This window comes from Cervus elaphus, chromosome 14 (assembly GCF_910594005.1).
Source record: "Cervus elaphus chromosome 14, mCerEla1.1, whole genome shotgun sequence".
NCBI lineage: Eukaryota > Metazoa > Chordata > Mammalia > Artiodactyla > Cervidae > Cervus > Cervus elaphus.
The window spans coordinates 29,381,494-29,398,402 of NC_057828.1; the positions used below are offsets into that span (position 1 = coordinate 29,381,494).

Sequence of the window (16,909 nt, forward strand, 5' to 3'; positions counted from 1 at the left end):
TCAGACACGACTTAGCAACTAAACAACAAGGGCATTAGAATAGGTGAATAAAAGCCAAACTAAGGGTCACATTTTGTATGATTACTTTCATATAAAATTCTTAAAGTGATACAGTTATAGAGATGGAGAATAGACTAGCAGTTGCCCCGAGTTAGAGATGGTGGGAGAGAGGTGGTTGTTTCCATAAAGGAACAGCAGGAAGGAGGTCTGTGTGGTGATGGAACAGTTCTTGTGTTGACTTCAATGGGATTACATGAATCCACACATGTGCTAAAATAGCACAGAAATAGACAAAATTACACAAATGTCTTTTCCTGGTTTTAATTTTGTACCATAGTTATGTAAAATGTAAAACAACTGGGTAAATGAAACTTCTGTGCATTATTTTTTATGATTTCCTGTGAGTTTATAAATGTTTCAAAATACAAAGTTATTAATAAAAAAAGTCACGTGTTTTATATAAAAAAAAAAAACTAGATCACATCATTCCCCATTCAAAAAACCTTCACGGCAGAATAATTAAACCCACATTCCGTACTGTGGCCTAAAAGGCCCCTTGCTCCTCCCCATTACTGACCCCCCCGGCGCCCCTAGGTCTTTTCACTTGAGACACACTGGCCGTGCTGGTTCTCTAATCTTCTTCTCACCTCAGGGTCTTTACACTTACTGTTTCCTACCTGGAATGCCTTCTCTCAGATTACTGTATGGCTCAATTCTTCACATTATTTGGGTTCCTGCTCATGTCACTTCTTCTGAAGAAGCCTTCCTGGACCATGATATCTAAGTTAGCATTCCTTTCCCCAAAATAGACATTCTGCATCCTCTTACCCTGTTTTATTGGACCACCTATTACTTATTCCCTGTTCAGCCCCAAATCAGAACATATGCAGGCAAATAAATTTTCTGAATTGTTAACCTTTGAATTCCCAAAGCTCAATAGGACCAGGCATACAATAAAAATTCTGTAAAAATGAGTGAACAATAAATCTTCTGAAATTAAAGAAAACTATACTGATATGACTGATCAACACCAAACCGTAAGGCTGAATGTATAACTTGCACCATAATACAAAGAATATGATGAAAGAAAAATTTACATAACAAGGATTAAAGATAACTACATGTTTTTACATTCCGACTTCTCTCCCTTTGAATCTGGCTCTTCCTGTCACTGTCCTGACCAAGAGAATTTGTCTAATCTGGGCCTTACCTTCAAGAGGAATGGCAACTTCTGCCTTTATCTCTTGGCATCCAGTTGTCATCTAAGAAGGGTGAGTACTCAGAGAGCCATGCTAACAGAAGTCAAGCCACATGGCGAGGCCTTGGAAGATGAGCAATGCAGAGGGAGAGGGGAGGCATAATGCCAAGGAGCACCAAGACACAGACATGAGAGGAGAAGTCACCTCGGAAGGGGTTCTCTGGCCCAGCCATGCCTGCTGGTGGCATGTGGACCACAGATGAACCACCTGGACAAGCCCTCCTTGAATTCCTCACCTACAAAATGACCAACAATGCAAAAATGGTGATTTTAAGACACTAAGTATTGTTGCAGTTTGTCACGCACCAATAGCTGAGCAGAACATCAGAGGGGATTTCTTAAAGCTAACCAGGAAACAAGTTATAAACAACCAAACAGAATGTCACAGGATAGAATACAATGGAACAGAACTGCCAAATCAATACAAGCAAGGAGACCCAAAAAATGTTTTTAAATTTATGTGGCTCCTCAATGTAATGGGGAGGAAGTGATGGGTGAGTGAGGTACAGTCGAGAGGAAGACAATACTCAAGGACGCTGGAAAGAACAAAACACAGGGGCCACACGATGATTCAACCTCCATTCACTGGTTAAGCTCAACAGACGACTACACTCAGCTGTCCGGTTTTACAACTAAGGACAATCTGGAGAAGGAGTTCAAAGATGAATAAAGAGATCAGAGGAGGCGGAAAAAACATGAGGAAAGCCTTTTGAAGGAAAGGATTTAAGTAAAACTTAAGTAATGCTGAAGGATCCACTATTTTCTAATCTACAGAGATTAAACTAAAAGATAAGATGTTTACAATAAACATGAATGAAAAATGTTGAGTGCAGTTAAAGACAGAATAGGTTATTATGGCAGACCAAACACTGTCTTCTTGAAATCTGCTAGAAAAGTTCTGCAGCTGCTTGGGAAAGGTAGGATGTGATGCTATCCAAATTTGAGACGTTCAAGGTTTCTTCTAGGATGACTCTGATTTTATAACCCAATGACTGTTCCTACTGCCAATACCTAAAGTGCCTATGACAATCATAATAATTACTTAACAGCTACTTGCCACACACTACAATACATACATTACCAACATCACTTAAGCTTTGTGCCAATACTGCCTATTAGGTATTATCATCTTCATTTTATAGATGAATAAGTACTGGTTAGCAAGATGAAGTAATATATGCCCAGGATTAATGTGGTACAGCAAAGAATAAGTATAGTGGTCGTTACCTCTGGCTCTTGGCTAGAGTTTTCTGTGCAACAGCAGTGTCTTTGTTATGCGAAACAGATGACTCAAGGTTGGCCCCAATATAACTTCAGGATGGGGCTGGTTATCAGCATGACTAACCATCTGATTAGAAGGTTGGAACTTGTAGCCAGACATCGGGGAGGTAGGGCACGGCTGGAGACTGAGTTCAATCACATGGCTGATGAGTCAATCAATAAAAACTCTGGGCAACAAACCTGAGGGAGATTCCTGGTCAATGAACACATTGATGGGCCAGGAGGGAGATGTGTCCTGACTCCATGGAGAAGGGGCCTGGAAACCGTACCACCTCTGAGATCTAGCCCCAAGTGTACCCTTTATAATAAACTAGAACTGTAAGTATAGTGCTTTTCTTCATCTTGTTAGTCCGTCTAGCAAATTATTGAACGTTGAGGGCAGTTATGGGTATCCCCAAGTCTATGAAGCAAGTTGGTCAGAAGTGCAGGTGTCCTGGAGACGCCACGTGTAGCTGGCATCTGAAGTAGGGCAGTTGTCAGGATGACTCACCCTTAACTTGCAGGTTCTGGCACTAAGCAGTTAGTGTCAGAACTGAATTATAACCTACTCAGTTGGTACAGACTAGTTAGGGTTGAAAGAGAAGAGTTGGTAAGATGTGAAGTGTTACAGCCAGGATTCACATCCAGTTCTGCCGAACTCAAAGAAAATATTTCTAATTCAAAGATAAGAGTCTAAATCAAAGGTGTTAAACCAAAACACCTTTCAATTTTTCATTTTCAAATGAAATGGTATACAATTCATAAAGATTTTAGTATCTGTACTAACTTATGAGAAATGAAAATTGTATCAGCTTGAAAACTGAAAAATCCATTTAAGCAATTAAAGTCCCATGTCACTGCTGGCAGATATAGTTAGAAACATCAATGCAGGGCAGCTATGACAGAGTGGCTTATATGGATGGCGAAGTGTTAAACAATATGAAAACAATTTAGGACCCAAAGTATAAGCAACCTTCAATATTTCTGAAGTTTTGAGCCTTTTTCTAAGCCCTTCCCAGATTATTTAAGCTTTTTAACATTAAAAAATGAGTTAAGTGCAGGTATATGGACAAGCTTCTAGGATAAAACCTTAAACACCCACCTTCAACCTTTAGATACAGTGAAAAAGAGTCTGGTTCCTGTGTCCTATAAGCTTGAGAGGAACCACAGGATATAAATCCTGATAATACTTCGCGGTCAAAGTGTATGTTACCAAGTGTTCTCTGCCAATAAGACAACTTTCTGTGCACCAACACAGAAAAAAATTTTTGCAGAGTCCAGGCAATAACACTACACACACACACACACACACACACACACACACACACACACACACCCATTTTTAAAAAATTATAGCTGACTTAAACGCTTTCTAAAGTTTTAGTCCAACTTATGAACCAAAAAGGGATTTCCCAAACTTATCTTTCTTTACTAGGATGTATGTAAATTATACTGCTTGTAAATGCTGGAAGGTTTTAGACTTAGCTGTTTTATAGTCTTCTTTCTCACCTGGTCTGTTAGTGGCTGCCATAATAAAAACTTGCTGACGTGTTTCCAGACCATCCATCTCTGTAAGCAGCTGATTCACCACTCGGACACTTGCCCCTGTCTAAAAACAAATAAATATAGCTCCATCAGCTCCTAATAAAAAGAACACATTGCTATTTTTTTCCATACAAAATATTATAATTGCTAACTTGAATGAAAGCTTCTGTCAAAAGATGTAACAAAAGTCATTTCCAAAGAAGTCGCGGTATCTAATCACTGTGCATCATGTTCTTGTCAGTGTGCTTCCCTCACAATCGTGCTACTCTCCACAATTCAGATGCGGAGACCGAGGCTTAGAAAGGCTACTTGTCCATGGTCTCAAAGCTAGATAAGGACAGAAACGAAATTCAGTCTCAGGCTCAGCTGGTCCCAAAGTCTTACACCTCTGAGTCAGTTGAAAAACCAATAGCTGAGAATTCAAAATCCTGTGATAAACCATAATGGAAAAGAATATGAAAAGAAATGTACATGTGTATAACTTAATCAATTTGCTTTAATACAATTTTATATTGTATATAATATTTTCTCATCTCTTATATTTAATATAATATTAAATATCTAATTGCATTAAATAGTAATATAAACAATAACATATTGGTGTATTAAACATCAATATTACTATAATTAATACCATCAATTAGCTTTAATACAAATTAATACAACACTGTAAATCAATTATATGTCAATAAAATAAAATTTAAAAAAAGATCTAACAACTACAGTGAACTTCCCTTTGGGCAAATCTAGACTCAGCTCTTTTTTTTAAGGTATTTTAAAGATTTTTTTGATGTGGATCATCTTTAAAGTCTTTATTGAATTTATTACAATATTGTTTCTGTTTTAGGTTTTGGTTTCTTGGCTGCAAGGCATGTGGGATCTTAGATCCCTGACCAAGGATCAAGCATGCAACCCTTGTATTGGTAGGTGAAGTTTTAACCACTGGGCTGCCAAATCAGCCAGATCAGACTCCCCTAGACACTGGATATCCAGAGCTATCAGCTGGGACACTGAGGCCTTTTTTCTTGTCTGTGAAGCATGTAATACAAAGCCCAGGGCAACATCCAAGAGAAAGGTGCAAGAAGTTGGTGAAGAGAGGGTTATTAACCCATTAAACACACAGAGCTTTAAAATTCACAATGGAAGAGATGAGAAAAGCAGTGCTGTGCTTCTTTTTGTCATTGATTGCCTTTTTTCAACATAAATTTTGTGTACAGAGGCAGTAATGAGTTTAACACACTGATTTCTCCAGAAAAAAATTTTGGTGTACCTTACTGTCACTCCTTGGAGACATAGCATTAACAATTAGGACATTAACAGAATCATAATCCAGACTCAAGAAAAAAAAAAAAGGAAAAAAACACAACACTGTTCTACTTAAGCAAAGTAAAAACCTCAGAATTGATTTTACTATATTAAAATGTAAAATTTTGTATAATAAAAAAAGATAAGTGATAAAACTGGGGAAAATAGTACCAATACACATAACTAGTCAATAGACTAATCTCCATCATATACAAACAGCTCTTATAAATTAACGACAAATAAAGGGGAAGACATGTTGTATGTGTTGCCAAAGCAAGCACAGAAAAACAAACAGGGTCAATAGCAAAAGGGGCCGAGACATGAATACTAAAATTTAACACCCTGTTTTGACAATAAAACTGAGAAAAATAAAAAGGGAGGTATTATCCATTATTGACAAAGATATAGGAAATAGTTGTTATACACACTGTTGTTGGTAGATGTATGTAACGGGCAGTTTTTGTGAAAAGAGATTTAGTATTAACTTTCAAAATATATATATACATCTTCTACCCAGAAATTCTACTTCCAGAACTCTCACATGTTCCCACACGGGCACAAAAGTATGTGATAAGAGTCAATACAGACGTATCTGTAAGAGGAACAACCAGAAACAGTGTAAATGTCCTAAACTGAGGAATGACTGAGTTCCATCTTCTCTATCCAGACTGTGGAATAGTTATGTAATAGCTAAAAATACGTTAAGAACATGGGGAAAGTGTCAAGATAGAATGACCACATTTATATTAAAAAAGAAGTTGAAATCATACATGTTTTTAACATTATAGAAAAAGTTCCAGACTACAAATGCAAAACACTCAGCTGTCAGCAGAAGTAACCTCCAAGAATAATAGGGAGGAGAATAGGAAGAAAGATTTGACTCTCTTTATACTTTATTTGAATTTTTCACAATATGTATTCATGAGTAACTTCCATGATTAAAAAAAAAAAAAAGATACATTTAATTTCAAAATATTTTCAGAATCCCCTTCAGGTGAAAATGTTAAAGAAACACATTCTGAATACAAAAATGTGAGGTACCAGTGAGACATAAGAGAGAGAACCTAGAAGTTAGAAATGTAGTTCATACGGATGCAGATTTCTTTGAGAGCAGGGAGTTGACTGCATGTACACCTCAGTTAACTCCTCCTAATTTAAATTACCAGTTGATAACAGAGAGACACAAATCAATGAATAGGCTGTCAATGAACAAGGGATTTAATTCATAACGAAAGAGAAGGGAGTAAAAAGTAAAATTCAGAGCATGGCATGCCTCCACCAGCTGGACATAATGTGTAGGGTTTTGCCCTGGGATCCACATTAGGCTTTGGAGTGTGACAGCTGGCAAAAGAACCCTGGAAGGATCTCTGCCCTGGCCACTCACATCACTATCAGAGATGACTGTAATAAAAGATTTTCTGCAATACTGCTATTAGGTGAGGAAACAAAACTGCTATGATATCAAGCACACTTATCCTAGTCGAGTTTTGTTTCTGCAACTTTTGAATGCTTTTGGGAATTTTAAGCAAAATGAGGCACCTAATGAATGTTTCACAATCTAAGAACACACACAGAATAACTATTTGAAGATAAATCACAAGAGAAATACAATCACTTCCTTAATCATCTTGTAATAAACATACTTATGACACAGTTTTTGCTATTCTCTTCAAAAGGTTATGTATTTTTTTATATTATGCTTCACTACTCTTCCAACTCTTTTATAACAGTATTCCTGAGAACTATTTCTGGGCACTCATTGTACTGAAATTTCTAACAGTGATTCACAGTAGTAATGCAAGTGTTATTTAATGCAGATCAATTTATATCTTCCCCAGATAGAAATGGTGCTGAATCTTAAACATGTGCTTCTACTTGGATCACATGATGTCTTAAATTACATTTTCTACCGTTTTAGGAACCCTGAAAAGAATCATCAGATTACAAGGTAAGCTTTCCAGAACTAACATAATTTCCATTCCAAACAACACACTTGTGTCAAACAGGTATGAGAAACCAAAATAATACACAGGAAAACAAAATGAATACAGAGACTAATAAAAATAAAACTGTTATCCTCAGGCTGTTTTCAAATTACTAGTTTTCTTCACTTAAATAGTCTCAGTGCTCTCAAGGAATGACTTTATAAAACAACTATTTGAACTCTACATAACTTTACAAGAAGTTAAAAAAGGTTTATGGTGCTTCAAAAAACTCTGTAACCACTAAACTATGATACCTACCTCTCGGGCTGATCTTCGAGGGCATAACGCATCCACTTCATCAAAGAATATCACACAGGGTGCTGAGTTCTTGGCTCGCTGAAAAACCTGTCGCACAGCACGTTCACTCTCACCAACATACTGACCATACGCAGAATGGAAATAAAATGTAGAAACAGTTCAACTTTGGAGTTTGGGCCAAATTACAATAGTACTAGTTTTAAATGACATGTATATATCAGAGTTCAAAAAGCATTAGGTCAAACCACAGGCAACATTTAACCATTCTGACCTATAAAAATAGTCAGTTTTATGTGGTTCAACTTCATAAAATTAGCTCTTATTTAAACTTATTATAAATTTCCTCATTTATAAAATGAAAACTAAATAGAATATAAGGTCTCTTCTGCTGCTGCTGATGCTAAGTCACCTCAGTCGTCTTTGACTCTGTGCGACCCCACAGACAGCAGCCCACCAGGCTCCCCCGTCCCTGGGATTCTCCATGCAAGAACACTGGAGTGGGTGGCCATTTCCTTCTCCAATGCAGGAAAGTGAAAAGTGAAAGTGAAGTCACTCAGTGTGACCGACTCTTCGCGACCCCATGGACTGCAGCCTACCAGGCTCCTCCGTCCATGGGATTTTCCAGGCAAGAGTACTGGAGTGGGGTGCCATTACCTTCTCCAAGGTCTCTTCTAGGTCAAGAAAAATTCCACAATTCTATGGCATTTTAGAACTGATCAAAGCTTTATGCATATAAAATACCCAGCAGATATTTTCATTAATTCAACAGTATTTTAAATGCAAAAAGGACAACTTACTGTTCTATTGCTGTTTCTATATAGCAGATATTTTCATTAATTCAAGAGTATTTTAAATGCAAAGAGGACAACTTATTGTCCTATTGTTGTTTCTATACATTGCTAAAGGAAGAACTCATGATGATAATATAGCATCAGAAGAGGCATATTAAGCCACCTAGATATCTACCAGGTTTCATAAATGCATACTGTATGGTAAAATCAAAATACAAAGCAATTCACAGGCAGCTATAACATTAGAACTAACTAAAATAAAAAGTTATATGTAAGTTATATATAGTTTCACTTTTAGCTAGGCACAAAAAATTATTTGTGTAAAATTTCAACCTAGCTAAAAATAAGACAGAATCTGAAAACATCTTTACAATGCCAATTATATACCATAAAGTATCTTTTATACTACTGTATGACTATACGGCGATATAAAAGTAATTAAGGCACAGAAGACATCAGAGATGACAGCAATTAAAGTACTTCTATTTTCTATTTGAGTAGATCTTCTTTTCTTCAGATCTGTCCTATACCTTTCATCGTACTTTTCCTTATTCCGCTTCTCTCACACGAGCTGCTTTTCCAACCTACCTCAACACAGTTCTTGCAGTCTAAAAGATCACTGATCTTTCTTCCCATTACTCTCTCATCTCTTATAGCACCTCCTACTGTTAAAATTTTTGAGCTATTCTACAACACCTTCACCATGTTACAATGTAAGTCCTTGGAAAGCAGAAGCCGTGACCATTTCAAATCTTTCTCTGACCCTAACATCCTGCACAGTATACAAATACAGCAGACCAATTTAGTTTCCTGAAAAAATCTAAATTAACAAAAATTAAATTTGGAATGCCGAACCAAAACATTCAGTAGATATTTGTAAATTATTATCATTTTAAACTAATTGATTTTGGCTGCACTGGGTCTTCGTTGCTGCACACTGATATGTATATAATGCTCAACTTAAAACATCTATCAAGAAAAAAAATGAGTTTTTATTTTTTAAAAATTTCTAATTGGAGGATAATAATTGCTTTATAATACTATGTTGGTTTCTGCCATACATCAACATGAATCAGCCATAGATATACATACATATTTCCCCTCTTGAACCTTCCTCCTATCTCTCAATCCAAGCCATCCCTCTAGGTGGTAATAGAGTTAAGTTTTTAAAACTGTGGTTATAGTCATTCAATAGACTACTACACATAAAACTAATAACTAGAGGCAAATATATCAACAAAGAGAAATATTATAATGTTTAACAAAAATAACAAAATCAAGTTATAAAAGAACACATACCATTTATAAAAAGTGGCTTTGTTTTTATCATATATAAAAGGAGTTCCAAACATATAATGAAAGTAGACATAATAATGTAATGAATCCCAAATACCTCCATCACCCAGCTTCATAATTATCAACACAATTCATGATCAGTTTTGTTTCATTTAAACCCTGCCCACTTTCTTTCTACTTGTTATTTTGATGAAAAGCCCAGACATCATAACTTTATTTATAAATATTTTACTACCTCTAAAAACTAGTAGTTTTAACATTAACCTACATGACTACCACACTTAAAAGTTATTTTTTTAATTTAGGGATAAATATATAATATATATAGTAAGTGTAAAAAGTGCACTGAATGAATTGAAAAAGCCTTTTTAAACAAATGATACCATTTAAATTTCTTCTTTCTTTGAATATTGTGGAATGGCATTTTTACTTTTCATAGGCATAAACAGGAAATAAGAAATTCAAAGTCTCAAAATTGAGATACAAACTGCTTAAATGCAGAAAGAAGTTATTATATAGTAAATACTTCAGTGATTTCTTTCCCTTTAAGTATTTTTATTTATTAATCCTTAACTCATCTGAGCTACACAATAAGAGAACAAGAAAAGCAGATTAGGCGTCTGATGACACAAACTCAGATGTCAGCTCCACTAACCCCAAGCTATTGGGCACTGGCCGAGTTATACAACTCCTCAAAACTTAAGTTTCCTCATCTGTGAATCAGGGCAACAATAATATGTACCTCACAGGGTTGTTGAAGAATAACACTTGTAAAGTGCTTGACAAATTTGGAGTTAACACTTTAAAATGTTGACTATTTTGATTATTTCCATTCTGCTGGTGAAAAAATTTAGGCTCAGATGTTAACAGACTTAATTAAGAAAGCATTTATACATAGTAAACAGTACAGCAAAGCAAAGCTGAATCTCTTCACTCCTAATGCAGTGATTTTACCAAAATACCACAACTATTTCAACAATCTGAGGACCCTGTAATCTGAATGACCATTACTTTTCCTAATCAAAAATAATAGCTAATGCCACAGCAACTTACCATGTTTAGTAATTCAGGGCCCTTCACAGATATAAAATTTAACCCAGACTCATTTGCAACAGCCTAGTAAGAGAAAAAAGACACAAATAAGATAAGTATACAATAAAATATTAATAATGTGTGATAATACAAGGAATTTTTGCAGTTTATCTCTATTTCCCCCTTTTCATAGCTGCCTCTTTCTCATTAGAAGAATAGACAAATGGGAATAAAAAGAAACTCAATACTTTTCACAAATTACTCAGACAAAAAACTAGATGGAAATCACCAGAAACATTCATGTAAATCTTTTCTTTGCATAAATGTGGTATATGTAAGCATATTTGAAGCCTGAGCTTAGAATCCTAGTAAAATCAGAATCTCAATGGGCACAAATGCCCAATGAAAGCAATCAACATTCATTCATTTATAATCCAAAATCCAAAAGCATCAATATCAGTCTTTATGGTACTTCAGGCAGTTCAGTTGCTCAGTCGTGTCCTACTCTTTGTGACTCCAAGGACTGCAGCACGCCAGGCCTCCCTGTCCATTACTAACTCCCAGAGTTTACTCAAACTCATGTCCATTGAGTCAGTGATGCCATCCAACCATCCTTTGTTGCCCCCTTCTTCTCCCGCCTTCCATCTTTCCCAGCATCAGGGTCTTTTCCAATGACTCAGTTCTTTGCAACAGGTGGCCAAAGTATTGGAGTTACAGCTTCAGAATCAGTCCCTCTAATGAATATTCAGGACTGACTTCCTTTAGGATGGACTGGTTGGATTTCCTTGCAGTTCATGGGACGCACAAGAGTCTTCTCCAACACAACAATTCAAAAGCATCAATTCTTCGGCGCTCAGCTTTCTTTACAGTCTAACTCTCACATCCATACATGACAACTGGAAAAACCATAGCTTTGACTAGATAGACCTTTGTTGGCCAAGTAATGTCTCTGCTTTTTAATATGCTATCTAGGTTGGTCATAACTTTTCTTTCAAGGAGCAAGCGTCTTTTAATTTCATGACTGCACTCACCATCTGCAGTGATTTTGGAACCCAAGAATATAAAATCTCTCACTGTTTCCATTGTTTCCCCATCTATTTGCCATGAAGTGATGGGACCAGATGCCATGATCTTCGTCTTCTGAATGCTGACTTTTAAGCCAACTTTTTCACCTTCCTCTTTCATTTTCATCAAGAGGCTCTTTAGTTCTTCACTTTCTGCCATAAGGGTGGTGTCATTTGCATATCTGAGGTTTTTGATATTTTTCCAAGCAAACTTGATTCCAGCTTGTGCTTCACCCAGCCCAGCATTTCTCATGATCTCTGCATATAAGTTAAATAAGCAGGGTGACAATATACAGCCTTGACGTACTCCTTTCCCAATTTGGAACCAGTCTGTTGTTCCATGTCCAGTTCTATCTGTTGCTTCTCGACCTGAATACAGATTTCACAGGAAGCAGGTCAGGTGGTCTATATTCCAATCTCTTGGAGAATTTTCCATAGTTTGCCAAAGGCTTTGACATAGTCAATAAAGCAGATGTTTTTCTGGAACTCTCTTGCTTTTTCGATGATCCACCAGATGTTGGCAATATAATCTCTGGTTCCTCTGTCTTTTCTAAATCCAGCTTGAACATCTGGAAGTTCATGGTTCACGTACTATTGAAGCCTGGCTTGGAGAATTTTGAGCATTACTTTGCTAGTGTGTGAGATGAGTACAATTGTGTGGTAGGCAGTTTGAGCATTCTTCAGCATTGCCTTTCTTATGGACTGGAATAAAAACTGACCTTTTCCTGTGGCCACTGCTGAGTTTTCCAAATTGGTGGCATACTGAGTGCGGCACTTTCACAGCATCATCTTTTAGGATTTGAAATAGCTCCACTGGGATTCCATCACCTCCACTAGCTTTGTTCATAGTGATGGCTTCCTTCCTAAGGTCCACTGGACTTTGCATTCCAGGATCTCTTGCTCTAGGTGAGTGATCACACCATTGTGATTATCTGGATCAAGATCTTTTTTGTATAGTCCTTCTGTGTATTCTTGCCACCTCTTCTTAATCTCTTCTGCTTCTGTTAGGTCCATACCTTTTCTGTCAGGTCCATACCTTTTCTGTCCTTTATGGTACTTACAGATTGTTTTTTAATAAAGATTAAGCCGTATGGTTTAAAGCCAAAGATAGCAACAAAGGAGAAATATATGATGATACATTTAGAAGAATCCAAAAACTATACTGCGAATGCAGAGATGAAATCTAAATAAAATCACTCAGAACTTCAAAATGATCAGGGAATAAAGTTCCTATGTATAAAACTTGGTATCTGAGCTCAAGATTTGTGTTCAACACACTCCTCAGCATCTCCACTTGGATCTTTCAAAAACTTTTTCCATTTGGATCTTATAGGAATTTCAAGTCTGTCATATCCAAAGCAGGACTCTTGAATCTCCCCTAACTCTCCAAACCGCACACCCCAAATTCTTTTCCTCCTCATCCCAGAAAATACATTTTCTAAGCCAAAGCCACAGTGTCTCCCCTTAATCTCTTGTTAGATCAGTGAACCCATTTGGAAGTTCTACTGGCTCTAATGCTAAAATGTAGGTGAGTCTGTCACTTCCTATTTGTCCACTATACCATCACCTTCATCCACACCATGTCCTATTGTCTGAACATGCAAAAAACCCAGATCAAACCAAACTCCAAAAACCCTAAATAGCTTCCTTTCCCTCTTGCCTTCTTCCAGTCCATTTTCCACTTAACTGTCAAGGAATTCTGAAAAATGTAAATAAGAGGGGAGGGATAAATCAGGAGAGTTTGACTGACATACACATAGTATCATATATAACATGGGTAACCAATAAGAACCTGAGGTGCAAATATAACCAATTCAAAACCAAACAAACATGACAAGGCACCCAAGCCAGGGAACTGCATCAACCCAGTGAATCCACATGTTAGCTTGCAGGACCTTCCTTCTGGCTACAGTTTTCTAAAACTGTTGTGAAAAAAATGCAGACCAACCACCCCCGCCTTTGTTCTCATCTGCCTCCTTTGCTCCCAAACTCCTTTACAGCAATGCTGTATAAGAGTACTAGAAGCATTAAGCAAGAAAATTTAATGATATAAGTAAAAATAAGTTTAAAAAATTCTACATGTACACACACACACACGAGCAACTGGCACTGTGCATATCTGGTATTTACTGAGGAGCCAGAAATTATTTGGCTGCTGTGAAACTTACTAAAAATGCCATTAATTTTATTTTTTGATTCTATAATTTTATTTTTAATCAATTAATTTGTTTTTGCCATCAATTTTAATTTGTTTACAAGTAATCCAAATGTTTTTAAAAGGTGGTAAGTGTTAAGTAAATTATAGATGGAATATTATACAGACACTAAAAACCATGACTAATGTAAGTTACAAATAACAAAAATGGCTCTAGTAATTCCAGTGATTCCAAATTCTAGTGATTCTAGTGATTCCAAAGGGAAGGTAGGAATCACAAAAAACTGAGAAAGCTGCCCAGATGATTATTGGGGGAGTGGGGGGAAGCCACAAAACTTAAAAAGTGTCAAAAATATGATCAACAAATTAAGAAGGCCCCAAACGCTGATAAAATACAAATATAACAGATCTTACTATATGAAGAGTGATTATAAGAAAATCATATGCATGTCAGTAGGAAAACAAAGGATATGAACAAACAATTCATCAAGAAAAAAGCCAATAAAACACATTATTTTTAAACGCTCACTGGTAATTTTTAAAACATAACTTAAAACCTGGAAGATAAGCATGTTTACCTATTAGACTGTCAAATATTAAAAACAGTGTCAATGGCTATTGCTAATTCAGGGTGCTGGGGAAATAGATACTCATACTCTACTTAAGGGGAGAAACTACCACAAACCACTTAGAAGACACTTTAGTAATAGATCAAATGTACCTGGGTAACAAATTATTTTGATGGAGTGGTAATGGATCAAAACCTTTAAACACATGCATTCTTTTCATTAAAAAAATATTCAGGAATGCACTCTATTAAAATTACCATCAAAGTACAAAAACGTCAGCACAGGACTGTTTCATGCAGTGTTGTTTAAACGGGATCATTTCATGAATTATAGAGCATCTTTATTGCAGAATACTATGCAGGTATTAAAAACACTAATATTTATCCATATATATTGACACAGGAAGATGTTCAAGAAGTATTGCTAAGTGAGAAATCTATGTTTAAAAATCTCATAGTTGAACATATATGTGTAAAAGTTACGTATGTTATCTTGATATGTAAGTGGAGAATAACATCTGGAAGGACTAACAACAAAACGAAATTATTAGCAGGCAAGACAGAGGGGATTATAAGAAATGCTTTCCCCTTTTGCTTATCTATTTTTTCTATTAATACTGTAAAAAACGAAGCTTTCAAAATAACAACTGCAATAAGGAATGCAGAAAAAAATACTTCACTTATAAATAACTATAACAAGGCAGGAAACAAACTTAGCGACAAACTACAACTATGTGATAATGCACATTAAAATGAATATAATAGACAGAATATATAATTTCTCTTAAAATCGATGGGGTTTTGATGTATTAAAAATTTTCTTTTCCAAATTTTCAATGATATATCTTTTGTAATTCAAATAAAAGTGGAAACTCTCATGAAGAAAATTTGCTAGTCTTTCCAAAATGAACTTCTAACAGAACTTAGGCAAAAATATCCCACTGTAACATTTAAAGTTGAATTCATATTACCCTAACTGATAGTAAGAAACAAAATACATGCCACTGATTTATTCCATACCTTTGCGAGCAGAGTTTTCCCACAGCCAGGAGGACCAGCCAGGAGGACCCCAGCTGGAGTCACCAAGCCAAGAGCTTTGAACTGATCTGGGTTACGTACTGGTGCCTGGAAAACACAATCCCAACATTGACCTGCTACAAATGTCCACTTTATACTGCATATTCAAATTATCTCTAAACGCCTATTTTCAACACTGACTGTGAGGCCTGAAGATAAGAACAGAGCTTAGCACAGAGTGCTTCCCTCTGTTCCCAGCAGGAGGTAAAGGGCAATCAATTTAAAATCCTTGCTCCTTTGTGAAGTAATGAGCCTCCAACTAATAAAAAATTAAAAAATAAATAAATAAATAAAATCCTTGCTCTTGAAAAATTTATACTTAAATGTAAGTTCTGGGAACATTTTAGATACAATATGTCAACATTTTAAACTGGGAAAATTTTAGAAAATGTCTCTAGATTTCTAGGCTATAAAAATTTTAGGCACTGCCCCCTTGAAGAAATCAGAAGCAGCAGTACTTCACGTAGTCAACATCAGGAGATACCTGTTCACTACCATCTCCATGTATTTTCTTTTAATATTTACACACCTCTAAGGGAACATTTCATGCAAAGATGGGCTCAATAAAGGATAGAAATGGTACGGACCTAACAGAAGCAAAAGAGATTAAGAAGAGGTAGCAAGAATACACAGAAGAACTATACAAAAAAGATCTCCACAACCCAGATAATGAAGATGGTGTGATCACTCACCTAGAGCAAGACATCCCGGAATGCAACGTCAAGTGGGCCTTAAGAAGCATCACTACGAACAAAGCTAGTAGAGGTGATAGAATTCCAGTGAAGCTATTTCAAATCCTAAAAGATGATGCTGTGAAAGTGCTGCACACAATATGCCACCAATCTGGAAAAGTCAGCAGTGGCCACAGGACTGGAAAAGGTCAGTTTTCATTCCAATCCCTAAGAAAAGCAATGCCAAAGGAATGCTCAAACTACCACACAATTGCACTCATCTCATATGCTAGCAAAGTAATGCTCAAAATTCTCCAAGCCAGGCTTCAATAGTACGTAAACCATGAACTTCCAGATGTTCAAACTGGATTTAGAAAAGGCAGAGGAACCAGAGATCATATTCTCAACATCTGGTGGATCATCGAAAAAGCAAGAGAGTTCCAGAAAAACATCTGCTTTATTGACTATGCCAAAGCCTTTGACTGTGTGGATCACAATGAACTGGAAAATTCTGAAAGAGATGGGAATACCAGACCACCTTACCTGCCTCTTGAGAAACCTATATGCAGGTCAGGAAGCAACAGTTAGAACTGGACATGGAACAACAGACTGGTTTCAAATTGGGAAAGGAGTACGTCAAGGCT

The 16,909-nt window shown here is 36.3% G+C and overlaps 1 protein-coding gene across 4 annotated transcripts in view; it reads right to left on the reverse strand.

Moving 5' to 3' along the window:
- NVL (nuclear VCP like) overlaps positions 1-16,909 on the reverse strand; it is a 92,102-nt gene that overhangs the window by 42,597 nt on the left and 32,596 nt on the right. For all 4 annotated transcript variants that reach the window (XM_043923540.1, XM_043923539.1, XM_043923541.1 and 1 more), the window contains 4 exons: positions 15,538-15,642; positions 10,752-10,814; positions 7,612-7,731; positions 4,028-4,127 (listed from right to left, as the gene is read on the reverse strand). In XM_043923540.1, coding sequence (XP_043779475.1) covers positions 4,028-4,127; positions 7,612-7,731; positions 10,752-10,814; positions 15,538-15,642 — 388 coding nt within the window. The remainder of the gene's footprint in view (positions 1-4,027; positions 4,128-7,611; positions 7,732-10,751; positions 10,815-15,537; positions 15,643-16,909) is intronic.